The sequence below is a fragment of the Tauraco erythrolophus genome, chromosome 8, assembly GCF_009769465.1.
Source record: "Tauraco erythrolophus isolate bTauEry1 chromosome 8, bTauEry1.pri, whole genome shotgun sequence".
NCBI classification, from domain to species: Eukaryota; Metazoa; Chordata; class Aves; order Musophagiformes; family Musophagidae; genus Tauraco; species Tauraco erythrolophus.
Window position 1 is genome coordinate 2,832,291 of NC_141472.1, and position 20,533 is coordinate 2,852,823.

Here is a 20,533-nt window from a genome sequence, read left to right on the forward strand (position 1 = left end):
TAGAAATAAAGTCAAAATGAATTCAGATGAGCTGTACTTTGGAACATTCATAAATGAATGTGTGATCTTGTATTAGCTTCTCAGGAATCTTGGGGACGAAGCAGCTCCCATAGCCTGTAACTGGACCCGTTCCCAGGGAAGGTGAAGGACATGCTTTGCCTCAGTCAGGATGTGAACACATTTTGTCACAGCGAAACTACGCTGTGCTAGAATGATGTGCAAAAGAGTATTTTTTTCAAATACAGAGCTTGGATGAAATACAGTTTTATTAAGCACGTCAGAAAGCTGTCTTCGCTAGGTACGTTTTCTTTTTCGTTTTGACCTCAGGTCATCAATGCAAATATTCTGTGGTAATTTATTGCATACTGTGTACCAAGTTTAGGAGTGTCTGTATTCACATTAATTAAATATATTTGTTCCTTCAATGCCAGCTTCCCAAACAGCGGGCGGTAAGCTGGCTGTTACCAGCTCTCACCCTAGGGTCTTTAAATCAGTTTGAGCGCTGCAAGGGTAAGAATCATACATGAAGCACGGATTTGACACGGGTTGTGATGAAATAAAAATGATACTATGGTATTGATGATACTGTACCATACATCAGTATGTATGATCTAGGGGACTTTTTGTGCATTTAGATCTGAACATGTGATGTTTAGTAACTAATTTCTTGATTCATATGGCTGTTCCAAGGAAGCAAACAGAAATTAGGCAACTTATTTGAAGAGAGCATCTAAATTTGCTAAATGACTCTACTACAGGATACTTCTGTAGTAGAGAAAATTGATTTTAATCACTACGAACAATTTTAAAAACATATATGGAAAAAAGACAATACTGAAACATATTTTGGAGTATATCAGAAAATTGAACTAACTTGATGTCTATCATGTAATCAGCATTACCTCTTTAACATGCCTAATTTAGTTATATAGTATATGCAGGATGTGCTGCTGTAACTTAAAATATTGCTCAAGTTTAATTGCACTGTAATCAAAATTTAAATCTACAAAATAAAATTATAATTGGAAGAAGTTTCCATATTTTATTGCGCTGTTGTTTATTTTAACATTGATCATAAATATAGTAGCTTTTTCAAGTATAGGCCTTTTAAAGGAAGGGATAGGGAACATCTTTGGGAATAGCACATGGTTATTTGACTTACAAAACTGCTATGAAAATCCAGGCCTTGTATCATCATAATTTATTGCAGCGTTTTCATTAATGTTATTTTACTTCTCCTTGGCAAATGATCAAGCTGAATTTTGTAACTGTTTTCACTTGTTAATGCAAGATTAAGTTCTATATGTAGTTGTGCTATATGAACATAGATATTGTTTTGTGCCTTGTAAAACGTTGATTATCTGACATACCGTACTAGTTTGAAAAGCAAACGGGGACATATTCCATTGTTATGATGTGATGATGCTATGATGACAAGAATCAGGTCAAGGCATTCAGAATTGCTACCAGTAAAACAGGATGGAATTTATTCTTTCATGTGTGATGATTTTACATTCATTGTTCCTGTTAATGGCCATCAGAAGTAGATATTTAAAATCCAGACATATCAGTACCGGTATAGAATTTATATCTTATAGTTGTAATATTGGATTGCATAATTTTAAATTAAGAAATTAATTTTAATTGCCTGTAGTAGCTTAAATTCCCCCCATCAAAGAGTAGTAAATTAAAAGTTGGATGATCACTATATCACTTTGAGACTGTAACTGAATTTAGCACCCAGAATTATTAGTACATTCATGTACTAGAATAATTTCACAGTGAATCCTTGGTCACCTTATTGACTTAACAGAGATGGTTGGTTGTGCTATGTCCTGTAGCAGATGGGATTAATCAAAAGAAGGCTTTAAAAATACGTTTGAGGTAGCTGGGATGGTTAAGAGTGATGGAAGAAGGTGCATGTAGTACTTATGCACAGCATAGATATCCTTTGTAAGACAGAGCAGGTCTTCAATGAATAGCTTATTTTGAAGGACTGTTCCTTCTCTGGAAGAATATTCTGTTTATCTTTATAAAGCTTAAGTATTTGTTTTCCATTCAGTGTGCGTGCAGAGCATCTTGAATCTACTCATCCTTTTTTGGTCAATCTTGAGCAGCTCAGGGATCTATTCTGTGGTTCTCAGCTCTTGGTCCTAAGACTCCAAGCTCTGTCCTCTAAGCAATTGTGCAATTCGTTGGGTGCACAAATTATGTTACAGTCCCCACATTTGAGTGCTGTGTTTATCCTTAACAGCATCATCCGCTACCATGTTGCTTTAAACTAAGAAATGTGATTTACTTGGGTTTAACTAAGAAGTTTTAAAATTTTAGCAGAAGCTAAAATGTTAGTTAGTTTTTTTCTGTAGGGTTGGATGATATGTTTTGCATAGAGCAAGTTTTTTTCCTTTTATACTGTTACTTTCTGAAATAGTGGCAATAAAAGTTAAACAAGGTGCAGTGCTAAAATTTGGAAGAAAGTTATTGCATTTTGGTGATAGATCTTTCCATAATTATCTTCCTCTTATTCTTTAAATCTCTCAAATTATTAATCATTGAAAAATCTAGGTTTAATAGCCACAATAAAGGAAAAAAAAAACCACTAGTGAAGGCCAGCAGTGTTTGATCTTCAAGTTTATCCTTTTTATAGTAGAAAATAGTTTCTGGAAGTTTATCTATGATTGCTAATAAGAACTCTAGTCAAAAAGATAACAAGTGTCTGTGGGATAGTTATATATTTATAGGAGTAGTGCTTTCTAGTTTCTTTATTGCATAGGCAACAGCTGTAGGAAGACTTGGTTTGGCAGACCCTTAAAACTGACTTTATCAGGAGCAGTTTCAAGTTTAAATTTAGGTTAGCACCAGGTGACAAACTGTCTGAAGAGCTGCACGAATGCACTCGCCCTGAACATGGAGACAGAACGGTTTTACCGTTGCTTTTTTAATTAATCTGACTTTTACTACCTATTACATATTATCTTCATGTTTATTTTATTAAAAAAAAGGGAAAAATCGTCAGGGTTATAAACTGAATAAGGAGGATTTATGTGGCCACAACCTTTGTAAGTGATTTTTATGTTTTTTATTAGCAAGACAAGCAAGATGTAGTATGCAATAAAAGTTTAACTATGCTCTCCTGCTAGTGCTTTCAACTTCCTTTCCTTACATTTCAGATGTTTATAAAATAATTGTGGTCATGATTAAAATAGTAAAATAAAGTGCAAATGTGTTTTAGTACAGTTACTATAGACACTGGAGGATTTTGAAATGGAGTTGTTTCAGTATTAAGAATCTTACAACATTGGCTACTGAATATTTCACTGATGGCATTCTTTTCAGTGGGTGCACTAAATATCTTAATTTCTTTCATACTCTGCTAGAAAAAGATAGCTTATTCCTTCAATTACAGAAAACACAAATAAGATAAAATAGTACTCAGCTGCTATATTTTATATTAATTTTCTGTTACTCTTGCAGCAAAGTATTTAATACTAATTCAAGAGTTTCCTGCTTAGTTTTTGGTTTCTTTAGAAGCCACCTATCTCCATTGCACCAAAACTAAGCTACTTGGAGAACAGAGTAAGAGCATGAAGGAGAGACCTTCTAGCAGCCTTCCAGTACCTAAAGGGCCTACAGGAAAGCTGGAGAGGGACTTTTTACAAGGGTGTGTAGTGACAGGACAAGGGGCAATGGCTTTAAACTGAAAGAGGGGAGATTTAGGAAGAAATTTTTGCCTCAGAGCATGGTGAGGTACTGGCACAGGTTGCCCAGAGAAGTCATGGCCGCCCCATCCCTGGAAGTGTTCAAGGAGCGAGGCTGGATGAGGCTTTGAGCAACCTGGTGTAGTGGAACTACACAGTAGTGGTACCAGGGGGGTTGAAACTGGATGATCTTTAAGGTCCCTTCCAACCCAAACCATTCTGTGATTGTCATCAGGGGAAAGAGGGAAACAGGAACAGATTTGAATCTCTCTGAACTTACTTTGAAGCTTAAAATAATTTTAGTGTCTTAAATCATCTTAATAGTGATCCTTATTCACAGCTTTTGGTAGGAATTGGCTGATTCTGGTAAAAAACAAAGTTGAGGAAAAGTAAAATGGAGTTTGAAAGTCTTGTGCTATAGTTTGCTTTTTAAATTTTTTAGCTTATTTGACATACTTTACTTTTGGAAGTCTGATGACTAAGATTGATTCTTTGTGAGCAATTGCAGCTAAGACTATTTTCATTCTTATTTATATATTTATATTTTTTAAGTGCCTTTTGTTTATTTCTGCTATTTGAGTGTATGGGTTCTTAGTAATCTTTAGGTTGCTTTGAAAGCTGCGACAGTTTGAACAAAACCTGAGATACTGTGTAAAACTAAAGTCCTGTTGTGAAAACAATATATTTAATAAGGAGTTTCTGAGTAGGACTGCTGATTTCCCCAGGATTGCTTGATATTTAAGAACTAAAATATGAAAACTTCTATATATTAAAATTTGTTTAATCTAAAAGAAAAGAGAAAATATATCCTCCATAATATAGGCATATCAGATTTTTCAGGAAAATTAAGCAAACAATTATCTATCTCTTCAAGTAAAAAGATAATTTAAATGGCATGTAAATGTAGCTATCAGTGGTTAGTGCAGTACTTTTCCAACTACAGAAAAGCAGAGATAATCTTGATTTTTTTTTTTGGTGAAAATCAAGAATGAAGATTTCCTTGAAAATATTTAGTGATACAAATCAGGATATCTTACTGAATCTTGGACATAGACAGTAGCTATGCCCTAAGAATTTAATTTTCATGACTTTGTTCTCATTTCTGAACCAAATATCTAGTGTTTTCTTTTTAACTTGAATGTGTGGATACACCAGCACATGTGACTATGATTGTGCCCCTTGTGCATGTCTTGACTGCAGTCTTGGAATGGCCTTGATAATTTTCCAGTTGGAACTACTGATGATGATTTTAGTCAACTTATAAAAAAACCCAGATGCTTCTCCTCCTCCCTCACCAAAAGACTTTGAATCACCGAATTACTGTCCAATGATCTTTGCCTTGGTTAGGCTTGCATTGTTGTTTGTTTTTTTTTCAAATAAAGTAACAAGGCTTGATCTTGCTCTAGTGAAGGTACTTCTTATTGACTTCAATTTGTAACATCTGAGTAAGAAGAAACTTAGAACTGTGTGTAATAATGATATAGAAGAGGCCAAGCTGTGATTTAGATAAGCTGATTTGGGTGTTTTCTGTTTTGTATTAAACTATGCTACGTTTTTCTCAACTGTGGGGTGATTTAGATCAGTTCCACTTATCTATTCATTGCCTTCTGTATGTTTTGATAAATGGGTCTCTTGCGTCTTCCTCAAGGAAAACGAAAGCTGTAAACTTTCTCTGAAGAGCCCCGCTATCAGAAGTGAAAAAGCAGTCTACTGTAAAAATTCGAGACAGGGAAGAAAAGAAAGATTTCTAAGAGCTTTTAAGGGTAAATTGTCTTAATTGCATAATGATTTTCATCAAGACAAGATCTGTATCTTATTATGGAGAATTAAGTAATGGTTTGAGACTCTGAAGATGTGAGTTTGGTTTACAAGTTCTCCTAGAGAATTTCAGCTTGATCTGGGGTAAATTGCTAAATCCTCATATGGTTCAGACTCTTCAATTTAAAAAAAAAAAGAAAACTATTCCTCTTCTCTTCTGGTTTGCTTTTGTATATGAATCTGTGAAGTCTTAGGGCAAGGAATGCTTTTATGAGTTTGTGCAATCTTGATTTCTATAGGACTCACTAGGTAAATCATATGAACCAGTATGAGATCCTTTTATTACTTGGGGATGTAGAAGATGGGTTTGTATAATCACCTTTGCCAAGGATCTGGCATTGAGATGTCTTCCCTGTGCCTGTACGACAAATGGAGATAATGGTGCTTACTCCCTTCTGCTAACATTTTTGAGAGCTATGGAAATATGTAAATGGACTGAGAGTCATGACTGGCTTTTTACGAGTCGCTGACAGCCTGTTACACCTGTAGCTCTGGATAGCAAGGATAGTGTAATTTCTAAATGACAGTTTGGGCAAATACAATGCACCATTTGCTTTTACCATTGTCAGTGAGGACATGCATTCAGAATGGTTATGGTTCACAGATATTCTTTCTAGGACACAGTTCGGAATGTAATGTTCCTTGCCTTTGATGATAAAGTAATAGGATGTTTAATTTCACAGGCAGGAAATGCATTACTTTCTCTTTTATACTGATGTAAGAGAAAAGCTTAATAGCTTTTCATGTTGGTCGTAGTATAAATGTCTAGTACATTGCAAATGCAAGAGTGAACAAAAAGATAATGTATTGCTTTGGCTCCTTAGCACTCAGTACATGCATTTCCTGGATTTTGGCATGCACACACTGCTGCCGATGCTGAAGTAGCATCAGGCTTTGCAATCAATGTTTGTAAGAAATATATTTCACAAACCCTTGTTATGCAAGATCTCAACTTGTGTAATGGATTCTCTGTTACCCTTAGGATTTAGCAATTGAAAATGATAGAACAAGGATTAAATAATGACACTTCAATGCCAAAATTTTTAGAGGGAAGGGAGCTTCTTCATATTAACATTCTTGAGCATTTTTATTGTAGGAAGTTTTTAGCATAAAGATACCACTTTTTTTCACAGTGATGAATAATTATATCTGGGGAAAAAAAAATCTATATTGACCTATTTCACAGGTAGCTTGTGTTCCTTTTGAGGAGCTAAGAACCTGCATGCCTCATGAATTGAAGTTCCAATAAACTTTGATAAATCAATACAGTAATAATGTATTTTGGAAATGCTGTGAGAGATCACCTTAAGCTGATATTGCTTCTAAACTCCTTGGTAGCTTTCTCAGGCAGAAAATCAACTCAGCAACAAACTTGATATGTTTAAACTGTGGCTTCCAGCTGGTGTGTACTGGAGAGCTACTGAAGTCAACATTTCACCTGCCTATGACAAGCGATACCAGTGTTCATGCCATTCAGACCCTAAAGTATGAGCCATAGGTATGAATTATCTCAACAACTGGGGCTGTATCTCATGTTCTAGTAAAACAAAGGTTTATCTAAAACCTACAATTGCAGAAATACTTCAGAAATTCAGTCAGGAATGATAGAAATACTAATATTTTTATATTATCCTCTTCTTTTTACTGTATTTATGAATTTTACAGCAATAATTTCAGCAGTATCTCCTGAAGCAGTGTTTGTTTTTTCTACTGAAAAATGCAAGACACTCACTCACTTCTATTCACAGTGCTTAGGTATTCCTAGAATTGTTTCACTCTGAAATGAGTAAGTCTGGTTACACTGAGCAATTGTTTTTGTTCCAGAAAGTGAATAAGACACAGTTTACAAAAAGCACGTTGATTGTATGCTTTTTTTAATGTTACAATTCTGGTGGTTAAAATTTGTAATTCTTGAAAGGTAAAACTTTGTAAGACAAGGAGCACATAAAGCTTCTAAGATTTGCATGAAGGCAGTAACACATAGTGAGATTATAGAATCATAGAATGGTTTGGGTTGGAAGGGACCTCAAAGATCATCTAGTTCCAACCCCCCTGCCATGGGCAGGGACACCCTCCACTACACCAGGTTGCCCAAAGTCTCATCCAACCTGGCCTTGAACACTTCCAGGGATAGAGTAGCCACAACTTCCCTGGGCAACCTGTTCCAGTGCCTCCCCACCCTCAGAGTGAAGAATTTCTCCCTTACATCCAATCTAAATCTGCCCTCTTTCCGTTTAAATCCATCGCACCTTGTCCTATCACTACACACCCTTGTAAAAAGTCCCTCTCCAGCTTTCCTGTAGGCCCCCTTTAGGTACTGGAAGGCTGCAATAAGATCACCCCGGAGCCTTCTCTTCTCCAGGCTGAACAGTTAACCTCTTTATTCTGCTCTTTAGTCTGTATATAATAAATACTGCAGACTCATTTTAATCATTCCTAAATTTGGAAAATGTATGGATTTTTCTTGAGACTGGCTTAGAGATCTGCAGGAATATTATGGCCGAAACGCAATCAGAACTTGACATGTATGTCTATAAAAATATGTAACTTTAGCCACAAATATATTATGATTCCTTCCTGGAATAACAATGCAAGATTACTTTAATCTTTAGTCTTTACTTAATTGTACTTTACTTATTTATTTCCTGGTTCTCAATGTTTATGATGGTTTAGTGTTTTTCCCCATGTAGTTAACCTTTCTGTCCCAAACTGTTCTTATCTGTGAGATAAGAAGAATTTTTAATTCTGTTAACAATTATCTTCCACATGTTTCTAACAGGATTTTAAGAATATAGGTGTTCATTTGGGGTTGATTTTCTTTCTAGGCTCCTCTCTGCTTCTTAGTACACCCCTAAGTACACATAAGTGTAAGTAAGGGGAAAACTGTCTTTAGACAGATGGCTTATCTGTGTGAAAAGGCTGGTTCAAGATGTAGATGTTTAGTTAGCACCTTAGTACAAGTCAAGGCATCTTGCTAATACCTGAGTTAAGACAACAAAGGATGACTTTGATCATCTGCTTTCCATGATGGCCAGGTTCTGCCTCCCTCTCCAGTCAGAAGAAAGATAAGACTGATGTCCTACATCAGTCACTGTTCTAAATCCCTACTGTTCCACAGAAATTGGATCAAATGTTAAGGCAGCTGGAAGCTGAAGTTTTGCATATCTTTAAAAGCTTATAAAATAATTGCATAGGATAATAATATGGAGCAGTTTTTCTGCAATTGAAACTCTGTATGTAGCTGCTTGGCTTCAAAGAGGAAGCATGAATATGGTTTAGATAGAACAAAACTTAGCAATGAACATCCATAGCTTGCGTCAGACCCAATCTTTTTTTTTTTATAATTAAGTACAAGAAAACAAATAAATGGAAAAGGAGACTTTGGAGTGGTTTTGTTAGGCTTCGTATGTGATTGAAGCGATTTCCAAGTCTTGGATCTGTAATAGATGTGCCTGCACTGATTATTAAGTCATTAGCTTAATTATTTTCATAACAATTTTAAAAGTTTGGCTCAGGTTAATAGCATCCTTACAGAACATGCGGCATAGAGAGTTTCTGAAATGGGAGACAAAAAGATATTCTCTTGATGGTCTGTAGTTCTGAAATTTGCTGTAAGTTCATTCCTACAAACTCACAGAATGGTGACCATCAAGTTAAGTGCAAGCAAATTCTAAAACAAGTTAGTGGTTGTCCCTGCTGTGTGCGTAGGTCTTCAGATTAACATACATTGATTTTATTCCATTCTTAATCTTAGTGGTTGATGGGCATTTTAAAGAGGATGGTAATTTCAGTCTTTCCTTTAAAGCTGCTCACAGCAGGATGTCCTGAAAATGTTGCAAACATGGATGATCAGCTAAGTCTTAAAAAAGAAAGTTTATAGTCTTTGTAAGTGGCTTTGTAGTGACTAGTGTAGCCCTTAAAATATATTGTGCAGTTACCCTCCTTACATTCTTTAATGACAATCTATTTTTAATAAAGCCATTTAGCTTGGTTAATTAGAGTTAGTAATAAATCTAGTCTGCTGACTAATCTTAGGAAGTATTTTAGACCACACTGACTGAAAATGAGGCTGCAAGATTAACTGTATGTATATATGTATTTTGGCTTTTTATCAGTATTATACTTGCAAAAAAAGGCTTTTGAAGAACATGGAAGATCTGCCTCTTGATGCAAGTCATAGAGCTGACCTTCATGGAATATAGTGGTAGAAAAAAATAGGCCATGGAAAAATAGAGAGTGATCTCATAAGGGAGGTTGGTACAAACCTCCATTCCCAGTTCTGGTCCAGTGTTCTATGTCAGTAATATACCATTTATCTTACCCAGTTTTTAACTTGAGGCTTCTTGCAAACATTGAAGCTTCTTTCTCCACAACTCAGCCCTGTGTTGTGATACAGCTTCTTTTCACTTCCTGGTGTATCTGAGAGCTTTCTCATCCTTGTCCTCAGCTTCTGAAGTCTCAGGTCAAGGTAGATCATTGTTAATCCCACTTAAACTGGTACATTCTATTACATGTACTAAGCAAATGTAATTCACTCTTAGAATATAGTTTTTTTTCAGCTTTTCAGGAATATCACTGGAGCGGACTGTAAAGCCAGCACAAACTCACAGATATTCTCATCTTGATACTACTTGATCATGCTCGTATAGTCACCTTTTTGGGACATGTCAACTGTGCATAGGTGAGACCAACTGGACTGCGTAGTTGTGATCTCAGGCTCTGATCTGCTTCCCATCAGACCGTACAGTGACCTGCGATAGGTCAGAGACTTACTCTGTGTTTGGTACTGAAAACAGATGCATTTAATTCTGTCAGTTTAGCTCTAGCACCCAGTTCCATAGTAAGAGGCTTTTCTTTTGGTCTGGAGAATCCATTCGTTACTTTAAAGCACATGGTTAACCATTACTAATAACTTGATGCTCAAATGTAGTTAATGCCCTCACATGCAGATACTGACAAAAAACCCCACTCTAACTCTATTGTGTATCAAGAAGTAATAACAATGCTTTTCAGCAGAGCTGATCTTTTTGAAGTCACACTATGAGTTTTGAATACGGTTGTATGCCACTTACCTGCTGAAAATCTGGGACAGTTATTTTGAGCTGATTGTAAATGGTAAGTGCAGATTATGATGTCCAAATAGCTATGTGAAAGTATTCTGAAGTCTTTTTCTTTGACTTGAATATCATTATGAAGGGCCATTGTCTTTAATTTAGGGCCAGTTTCTTTCTGGGGCCCATGCTGAATGATTTCCTAGTTCCCTTTTGAGAAAGCTGATGTGTGTGTTTCCTTTTATCCAGAATTCCTCTCATGCTGCAATCCCTTCTGCCTCTTGCCTGGCAAAGCCAGTCCTGGCCCCAGGAAATCTATATTCTTTTTGGTGAAGAACCTGAAAACTCAAGTCTGCTCGTGTTTGACTTGAGGTCAATTTGAGAAGGTTTACTGTGGAAACCTCAGCCCCCTCTATCTGATGGCACGGATGCTGAATGTCAAGTCTACAGTAAGGTTCTTGATTAATAGCAAGAACGTTTCTGCTCTGTCCAAGGGGACCAGATTTTCTGCTCCTAAGCTAGTGTAGTCCAGCAATAATTCTGTGGCTCTTAACCCTCTAGGTTAACTGCTGGAGCAGAAGAAAACTGGGCTAACAGCTCAGGGTATCTTAGTATTCTGTTGGTGTTCTGTATTATTGTATTCTTGTGTCTGTCCAGTGTATATATCTGAAGGATTTGGACCTTTTTGGAAATCTGTTCCTGCAGTGGATCTTGAGAATGTTACGTATGAATCTTTGAGCGATCCACTTCAATCAACATCTGATATTGCCTTCCGTTATCTGGTGATGAGGATGTTTTTCCTGATGATTGTCGCTTCTACTTCTGTATAGCATTCTCTTAACTTTACGTTGAATAGGACATCTTATCTTCAGAGTTCATTCTAAATTCATGTCTAATGTATAATTAGTTCTGTTTGAATGACAAAATTAGCTTTCCTGTTTGTTCTTGAAGCCGCAGACTTCCAGGAGTGAGACCTCCTGAATGTTAAGTCTGTCTTTGTCTTTTTATGATGAGCGAACAAAAGCTTTGAAGAAAGGACTTTACTTCAGGTCTGTAACTGACTTTTAGAGGTGCAGATTCAAGGCAGATGCTGTCTCCCTGGGATGCTGCTTTCAAGAGGCTGTTAAAAATCTGCAAATCTGGACCTGCCTGCTGGTGTAGTCAATGCTGTTGAACAGCATCAGCTGCTGACTTGGAATATTTCTCCTCTGAACTGCAGCCTGGAGTTCCAGTTCCCTCATCAACAGGCATTGCTGTGTTGGTGAATTTTATTGGAGATGATGTGGCTTGTGTGAAACGGGTCCTTCAGTCTTTATTCAAGTAGAGAAAAGGATCTTCTTATCCAAGTAATGCTGATCTTTGGGATCAGTCGCAGTCTAGATCTACATAGATACATGAAGTCAGAGGAGGAAGAAGGTTTTTTACCTGTAGTAGCTCTTTGCATTCTGTTGTTGATATGTGCACATGCAGCCCTCCCCTGTGTTTGCATGATTTTCCCATATATAATTATAGTAGAAACTGCTTTATTTAGCTGATAAGTCAGTAATTCCACTAAGGACCATGCTACACTGAGCTTGGTAGTAGGACTAAACTCTATTTGTGTTTTCATTATGGGGTGATGGTGAGATGGTCCAGTGCAGGGTAGGTCACTGCATCTTAAATTGGTAGCTTTAAACTTTGTTAAAGAGTTTTAAAACATTTGTTTTCTGTTTAAGGAAAAATAATTTATTTACCTGAATTTCCACTTTTGACTTTTGACTGTCTTTCACAAAACACTTACTAAACCCAGAGATTGTCCTGAATTTAATATAGGGGATTTTATACTAACAATTTAACAGCCTTCCTTTTTAAACATCATATCTTCTTCCAGTAGCAGGTACATAAATGATGTTAACAACAAAAGTGTCACGCCAAGTTTTTGTCACTTAGAGCCACATCGTTACACAAACTTTGTTATGAGTGTAAACAACAGCAAATGCTTTTTGCCTTTTTTTACTGTATCTCACCACATCCACAGTGTCGAGTTGCTTCTTTCCCATTGCTGTTATGTTCAACTACATAAGTGTTTTTTTTTTCTGCTTTGGGGGAAGAAGAGATTTTGCTGGTATAAATGTTGAATTTGTATTTGGTTGCAGATAACGGTTAGTACTGATGGTTGATTTCTTTCTAGAGCAATGCTATATTGATGTAACTGTCCAGAAGTTAACTTGTAGGAATATAATTTTAAAAGGAAAAACTAATAAAACTCATGGTATTCAGCTGTTCTCTACAGACCCCAGTCTTCCAGTTATGCCTGCACTCAGCTTTAACAATATGTATGAAAATTAATAAAATCAGAACAGCAGTGATTTAAAAAATGGATGAAATCTGAACAGAGAAGAAAGATTGGAAATTTAAGACAAAATTGTGTTTTCAAAATAGTAATGTAAGAAGTAGTACATTGTATGAACTTATGCAGCGTTTCCGAGAAATAATAACTTATTTTTTTTCTCCAGGATTCAGAGTTCCCTGTGGATACTCAAGTGAACCCATACCTTGAGCATGCTAAAGAGTATAATCAACCTCTGAAATTGGGAGAGTACAAACTGAGCAACATTTTTAAAGTGCACGACTTAGCAGTGAGCTGGTAGGAACCATTAACAGTACATTAAATTTCTTATTATATACATGTTGAGTTTTATTTTTCAACAGGTCATTGAGAAGCATTTGCTTTAAGTAAATTCCTGAAAAACTACTGGTAGCAGTCGGGGCACATTCTCTCTGAAGAATGTGAAAGTGGAAAAAATGATCATGAAATTTAGTGGGAGCATAAATACAGTAAAACATCTGGGCAGAACTGTTTACAGATTGAGATTCATCTTTTATGTAAGAAGGATGGGATTTGGTTAGTAGATACAAAAATGGGAACCAGAGATGACTATAAACTCAGGTTCCAGGAAACGGAATTATAATGCTGAATATTTTTGCAATTTGTATTTGATTGCCGTTTATTTCCTTGGGTCAAAAATCAGAAGAGTTTAAATTTAAATTAGCTTGAGTGTGCAAATAGCCTGTAAGCAATGACATTTCAGGGCTTGCTAGCTGCAGCTGAGGGAGAATAAACATAAAGATTTTATTAAAAAAAGTTAGAGCTAGTAGCAAAATTCAGGCAATTCTGATGCATTGTCTAGGTATGAATACATTTTAAAATTAATTTTAAAAATAAGCAGTACTTTTGTCATTCAAATAAAGTTTATGTAGCTTGATGCTGTTCTTGCTGCACTCGCACTGCTAGTAAATTACTTCTGGAAGTAACTTCCCAAAGAAAAACTGTATCCCTACACTTAATTTTATAATCTCAATTTCTTGTTGCATCCAAGAAACATAATCCAATGCAGTTATGTTTTAAAAGCCCGAAAACTTGGGCAGTGTAATTTTCATGTGGATTAGGAGCATGATGATGGACTTGTTAAAAAAATTGGTGTTGTGAAGAAATAGAGTGGTCCACCATATAAACAGTACGCAAAGCTGGAGCCAAGGAAAGCAGTGGCACCAAGTAGAACATGCTGATGTGGGTGTAAGGTAAGTTTTATCTGTGAAAATGGAAACAATAGTTACACATCCCATAGTTACCATGCAAATGTCACAGATGCTTTAAGTGACTGCCCATGGTTTGTCATTTATGTCCCCAGTATTGCTTTGAGTTTTGTCCTCACTGAGCAAGCTTCTACTTAGTCTCTCAGGTGCTTGTTTCTGGTTTTCTGTCTGGCTAACCCCAGGTAATATTTTGAATAATTTTCTCCTGTGCTGTATAGTCACATTGGTCCAGTGAGGAAAGAAAGCTTGCAACTGGCCTCTCTGTGCTGCTACTCGGAGGAGGCTGTAGTAAATCCACCCAAAGTGTTAGTGGGTTATTTGGCTTATCTGAAGAGCACTGGATGCAAGAATGGTGTGTGGGTTTTGTTTGTTTTTTTTTTTTTTTAAAAAAAAACAAAAACCAAACAAAACCAAACCAAAACAAAAACTAAAAACACAAACAAAAGAAAAAAAGTGGTCTGGAGGAGGAGGAAGACACTTGCACAATCAGGTGGAATGATGATTAAAATGTAAGCCTTAAATGCTACATCATCACAAGATTTACATGCATGACAGCTACAGAGGGGTAAGTCTAAAGTAAACATTTCGTTAGTGTTTGCCTTGTTAAAAGCTTGCCTTGACCTGTAGTAGGAAGCCAGGTTGGGGTTGTAAATTACTTCTGAAAGTTGTTGCAAACTATTGGTGAATGTTAAAACTTTTAATATGTAATTGAATATAGTAAAAGCTCATGGGCTAGTCAAGAAAGGACACTTCTACCTAAATTTTTCCATTATCTTGTACTTGAACAGCAGCAGATAAATATCATACATGCTCATGTAAGACTATTCCTTGCATTCCTTACCTTTCTTGAATTATATTTTTGTATCTTAATGGAAGCGTTATTCTAGAGCCTTGTATCCAGTGCTTCTAGTTATTGCTAGAAGAGGCACTCTTACGTACTGGGGAATTCTAAGTATTTTCTACAGTTAATAACTGGATATCACACCTTAAGGATACAATGCCACTTGAGAAAGCAATTTGCTGGAATAAAAAATAAATTGGATGTCTTTAAACTTATTTGGAAACACTTTAGAACTTGGAGAAATAGCAACTAAACTGAAAAAAACCCAACGGTAAGGATGTGTGTTTAATTTCATATACTAGCAGTATGGTGTTGACTTTCATGTAAGGATAATGCTTTAAAGAAACTGAGAGCCTGAGATAGCACTCTAAAATTAGCTGAAATGCTTATTTAAAAAAGTAAAAATATAAAAGCATGTAAAGAACAAAGTAAGAATTTTCAAGTGTTCTTGAAAAAATGTAAACACTATAATAGAAATTTCGTTCACTTAAAAATCTCTTTGTGAACAGGGCGGATCCGAGTTTCCATGTGTTTAACAGTGCCTGAGAAACAGCATTTAAAATCTAGTCATTTAAATTAAGAGTTTTTCCTGTCTGAATACCACTACTTAAAAATCAGTCTTTTTAAGTGATAGTAAAGAAAGGCTGTCTTTTATTTCTCTTGCCAATGCTGAAGGCTCTATTGTAGCCTGGTTTGCTACAAAAAAAGGTAGGCCTTTTTTTGACGGCGTGTACTAGAGTCTTGTTTTATACCAGCCTGCCCAATTTCAAACCAGTTTGGCAGAGGAGTAACGGACTCAGAACTGCTGGGGTTCCCATGTGTTTCAAGAAGACAGATCTCTCTTGAAGAAAGGGTCACTTCTAGTACCCTCTTGGCTGCAGGTGGCGAAGAATTCAGAGTGGAGGGAAGTTAGGAATACTCTTATTTTTTGGGAGGAGCTTCAAATGCAGCTCATACCTTATTAGATGCTATAGAATTCAATCTTCAGGCACACAGATAATACACACAGAGCTTGGGTTCTAAGTTTGACACACTAGCTATTCTGTCCTGAATCTGGCTTTTCTTGGAAGTTCAAGAGGTTATTAAATGCATAAATGGAGATTTTTCAGAGAAGAATGACTTAGATTAAATTCTCTGTATAGGGAATTAAATAAAAATGGCCTGTTTAAAGAAATTCTGAACTTTCACTAAGTGTATTTATGGTAATTATGATTGTCTATTTGATTTTACAGACAGAAAGTGGAAATAAGCATCCCTAGATAGAAATGAATTTTTTATTTAGTTCATAAGATAGATGGAAAACATTCTATTGACTTAGGAGACCAAATTTTCTTTGTTATGATTTAGGTATTTTTCACCAGAACCATTGTATCAAAAAGGCAGAACAGAATCTAGTTTTTTGTCTGTATATTAGTAGATTCCTTTACATTTCTCTAGAAATTGGAGTACCTGCAAGTCTAAATTCACAGTTTTTACATGTCTTAAAGCTGATGTAGATTAGTTCTTTAGACTTGCATCAGTATTCATTGAAACTAGTATTTGTAGAGGGGAAAAAAAATATCCCGTGGGAAACCATGTTTGTTTTCTGCTAAGCTGAATGTTTCTCACTTTCCAAATCATCACACAGGCACTCCTGCATTAAGCTTGTATTTCTCCAGTGTCTTTTTAAATATCCTGGTAAATCTTACTCTGCCTACATGAATCACTGTAAGATCTATGCCTAAATTATCTTCCCAACCTTACTGGTTTACTGTTCACTTTCTCCTCACCTGCTGTCTGCATCTTTCATGGAACCCCAAGGGGTTTGCATGGCTTTCCGTGGAAGGCACCGTGACTACAGCCAACATGTGCAATACTGCATCTGTCATGGTTTGTATTGTTTTCACTTGGGAAAAGAATGATGCCCACTGAAATGATATTCAGTGTCTTTTTAGTGAGTTAGTACAGTGCTGGAAAATAGGAAAATGTCAGGCATTATTTTGGAGAGATGGTTATCTAAGATGCAGCTGAAAATTAGCAGTATGGCATGAGAGTTTCAGATTAGTGCAATACTACATTTAGCATATAATGTAGTTGTATTTTGGAGATAGAAAATACTTCCATTTCTCTTGTTTAAATCTCAGATCAGAACCTTAGTGTTGTGAAAATACTTGCAGTTTAATTATGACCTTTTTTAATACCTCTTAACTCAAGCAGAATGACAAGTAAAGACTCCATCGCTTTACCTTTTTTGTTAATTTTTTAGGATGTCTTTGTCTTGTCTTCCTCCTCCCCTCCCGTGCCTCACACACAGAGAAGTTACAGTTCTCCATTCAAAGCTTATTTGATGTTTATCATGTATGGTAATTGATATAAAACACCACTTTTGATTGTGGGTAGAACTTGTAAAGTATGTGGCCTAATGTTTTTAAATGGATGCTTTACCTAGTAAGTATACCTGTGTAAATAGAAAATGTATCATATATTGTTCTTGTTTACATGTAACTTGATGTTCCCAAATCCTTTATCCTTGTTCAATATTTTGTGAAAGAAAAAGATATAGAATTGCAAACGCTTTGCCTAGGCACAGTGAAAATATGAAGCTGGAGATAATAACAAAGAAAAGCAAATACAAAATGTTTAGTGATGATCTAGGCTTTCCTGATAGGCTCAGTAAAAGATAACTTTTTGATAGGGACTAATTCATCAGTATATCTGATTATACTAGTTTCCCTCATTTTTATCAGTGGATTCCAGAGAAGATTTTTAAAAACTTATCTCCTTGGGAACCGTGCAAATTGACTTGCAGCATAAAATTGTGTAGGTGATTATACGAGACTTATTCACAAATTTAAATTAAAGTTACAGTCCTTTAGCACCTTATGCAAAGTTATGGAGGTAAGACTGCCCAGAAATTCCTGCAAAACCCTCTAGTCTTTCCCTCTTTAGTTCCCCTCTACTACTTTTTCCTTCTCCTTAACATAGAAATACATATGGACTGGTACTCATAGATGCACATGCACGCAGGGGAATAGTCTTTGCAGGAAAGAGAGTTCTTTGTAAGTGTTGACATGAGGAACTTCTTTTCAAATAGCTTATAGTCTTCAATTTGCTGTAAAAAGGTGATCTGCATTCTCTCTGCAGAGTTTAAAGTCTTCCATCTATATAGCAAGGGGGTGAGGCAGAGAGAATTCGGTAGTGGTGTGAAGAACCGTGCGTTTTGTTGTGTTGGTCAAACTGATATCTGGGCTGCACTCCATTTCAGTCCCTTTTAGACATACCTTCCAGTTCCCGATTTCACTCCCAGGCTTTTGTTTTAGAGTTGCTTATGGGAAGAGCAGGCCAGTAAGACTGTGTTTGTGTGTAAGCAAAGTAACAGAAGTAAGGCAGATTATTTTTAAGCAAACGTCTTGGTAGGTTTTTTCTGTTGCCCCTCCCATTTGGAAAGAACACTTTTTAACATCTCAAAGCAACTTTCTCGTAGTGGTTCTTGTCACTGCTTGATATTCTTCTTTTGGTGATACCCGTAGAGTTCTGACAACACTTATCCTGATGGTTCGCTGAGACTGCTGCCTGTCATACTGATGAATGTTGTCTCCCCTTTTCCTGTGTTCTGCCCATTTGTTTCCATCTCCTTGTTGTCTTAGAGATGGTGAAGTAATGTCATTTTGTTCCGTGTCTGAAGGATGCCAAGCAAAATAGGGTCCATCTACCAAGACATGATCAGTCATATGAATCATATTGTGTCCTCGGATAACACGAGCTAGAGAACAGATGATTCAAAGTCCGAAATTCATGTGGTGAAATTTCCTGTCGAAGAAGAAAAATGTAGGTGGGTAGAAAAATCCTTATTAATTATTTAAAGCCTCTTCTTGCTTCCCTAGGGCATTAGAAAATCTATTTTTTTATTAAACTACATTTTTCCATTAACAGTAAGACTTTTTTAATTGTGCCATCATGTGCTGATTTCTTGCATGAGCAGCCACAGTGAATTGGAGATTTGCATTAGCAACATTAGCTGCTGCTTAATTCTCCTATGGAAATTATACCTGTTTTGGAAGGAATATGACGTACAGGATAGCTACTGCATACCCTAACCTCTCATGCTGTAGCTGTTTTGAACAATTTAGCTCCAGCATAGCAGATTTTGAAGCTTTCTGGAGCATGTCTTCCATGGATTGCTGGGGCAGTATGATGCTCCCTGCCTTCCAGCTTCTGGGATTCAGAAGCCACCTGTTTTTTTTTTCCTGTTCGCTTGGTTTTGTATCTTACTCATTGTCATTTCCATTGCATGCCTCAGGCTCAAGCCCATGACTTTGTTAAAAGCAAATTTGGGTTTTTTTAAAGTGTGGATTTCAAAGCTGATACTGACAGCTAAGATTTAGCTCCAGAATGGAATTTGTTTTACTTATGAAACTGCTCCGGAACGCAAGATCTTTCATGTTAGCACTTCCAAAACATGTATATTATTTGGCTGAGACAGAAGAGCACTTTTGTAAAAATATCTTTAGGAGAGAAGGCCCTTCTTTTCAGATCTTAGACATTCCATTAAAAACTATATGTCCTTGTAAAAATTTTTCACTGGCCTTCATGAGAAGTAGAATGCTGTGCTTGCACTGCAAATAAAGGAGGTTGTTCTCCTCCTGCCAAAGAACAAGAGACAACCCTAAAGCCTCTAAGTGTGGTGGGTACAATTAACACCACCTACAGTGGGATGGGAAGAATATACTTTGTCTGGCTTATTGCCCCAGCTGCCACTCTGCCCTCGTGGAAGCACATGTGACTGATGTCAGGCATGCAGACTGGCACCACGGTCCGTTCCCCGGAGGCTCTGGGGCCATCCTGGGCACAGCTGGATGAGACACGGGGCAGCCGAGGCTCGAGATGCCCTCAGAAATGTGGATGCCTGCAGCCTGAGCTGCAAGTGCCAGCATGGAAACTCGAAAGCTGAGTCAGGGAGTGAAGAGTGCCAGGCTGCAGTGGGCAGCACGGATTTAGTTTAGATCCAACGTGCAGGAAAGACAGAATAGCTATATATATGTGTGTGTGTGTGTATGGGCTCGTATGGCTGTGACCATCCTGCTAGCTGAGACCTCACGTATGTACTTATCTCCCCAACAGTCCTGTGAGATGGTATTATCCTCATGTTAAATAATTCCTGCAAGATTACCTAAGTGGAAGCTCCAGAAATTAAATTCGTGTCTTCCAAGTCACAGTTCAGTGCTTTAACCTTCGATTTCAGAGTATCACTGTTTCCTGTAGAAATTAAGTTCTTAATTTCTTTCTGCATTAAGGCCCACGTTGTAACGGAAAGATTATTTCATGGACTTCACTCTGTTCATTATCGTACGGTCTCTGTAACAGCTTTAATGCAGTTTATGTGGAAGAAGCACTTATAGGAAAATGTCAAATGTAGTTTAGCTCCCTGTAATGCAATTTAATAAGGAGAGAAAGTGAGCTTTCCGTGAATAATCAGTGAGAATGGTGTGGATCACACTTTGATAAGCTCTGTGAGGGCTTGCTGCAGCGGTGGTATGAATGCCCAGCTCCTGGCTACGGCCTTTTCAACC

At 36.8% G+C, this 20,533-nt stretch overlaps 1 protein-coding gene across 1 annotated transcript in view; it reads left to right on the forward strand.

Moving 5' to 3' along the window:
* The window catches only part of SPAG16 (sperm associated antigen 16), a 402,571-nt gene that overhangs the window by 48,786 nt on the left and 333,252 nt on the right, over nucleotides 1–20,533 (forward strand). Inside the window, exon 10 of the mRNA XM_086615835.1 lies at nucleotides 13,063–13,193. Within this exon, the coding sequence (XP_086471961.1) occupies nucleotides 13,063–13,193 (131 nt within the window). The remainder of the gene's footprint in view (nucleotides 1–13,062; nucleotides 13,194–20,533) is intronic.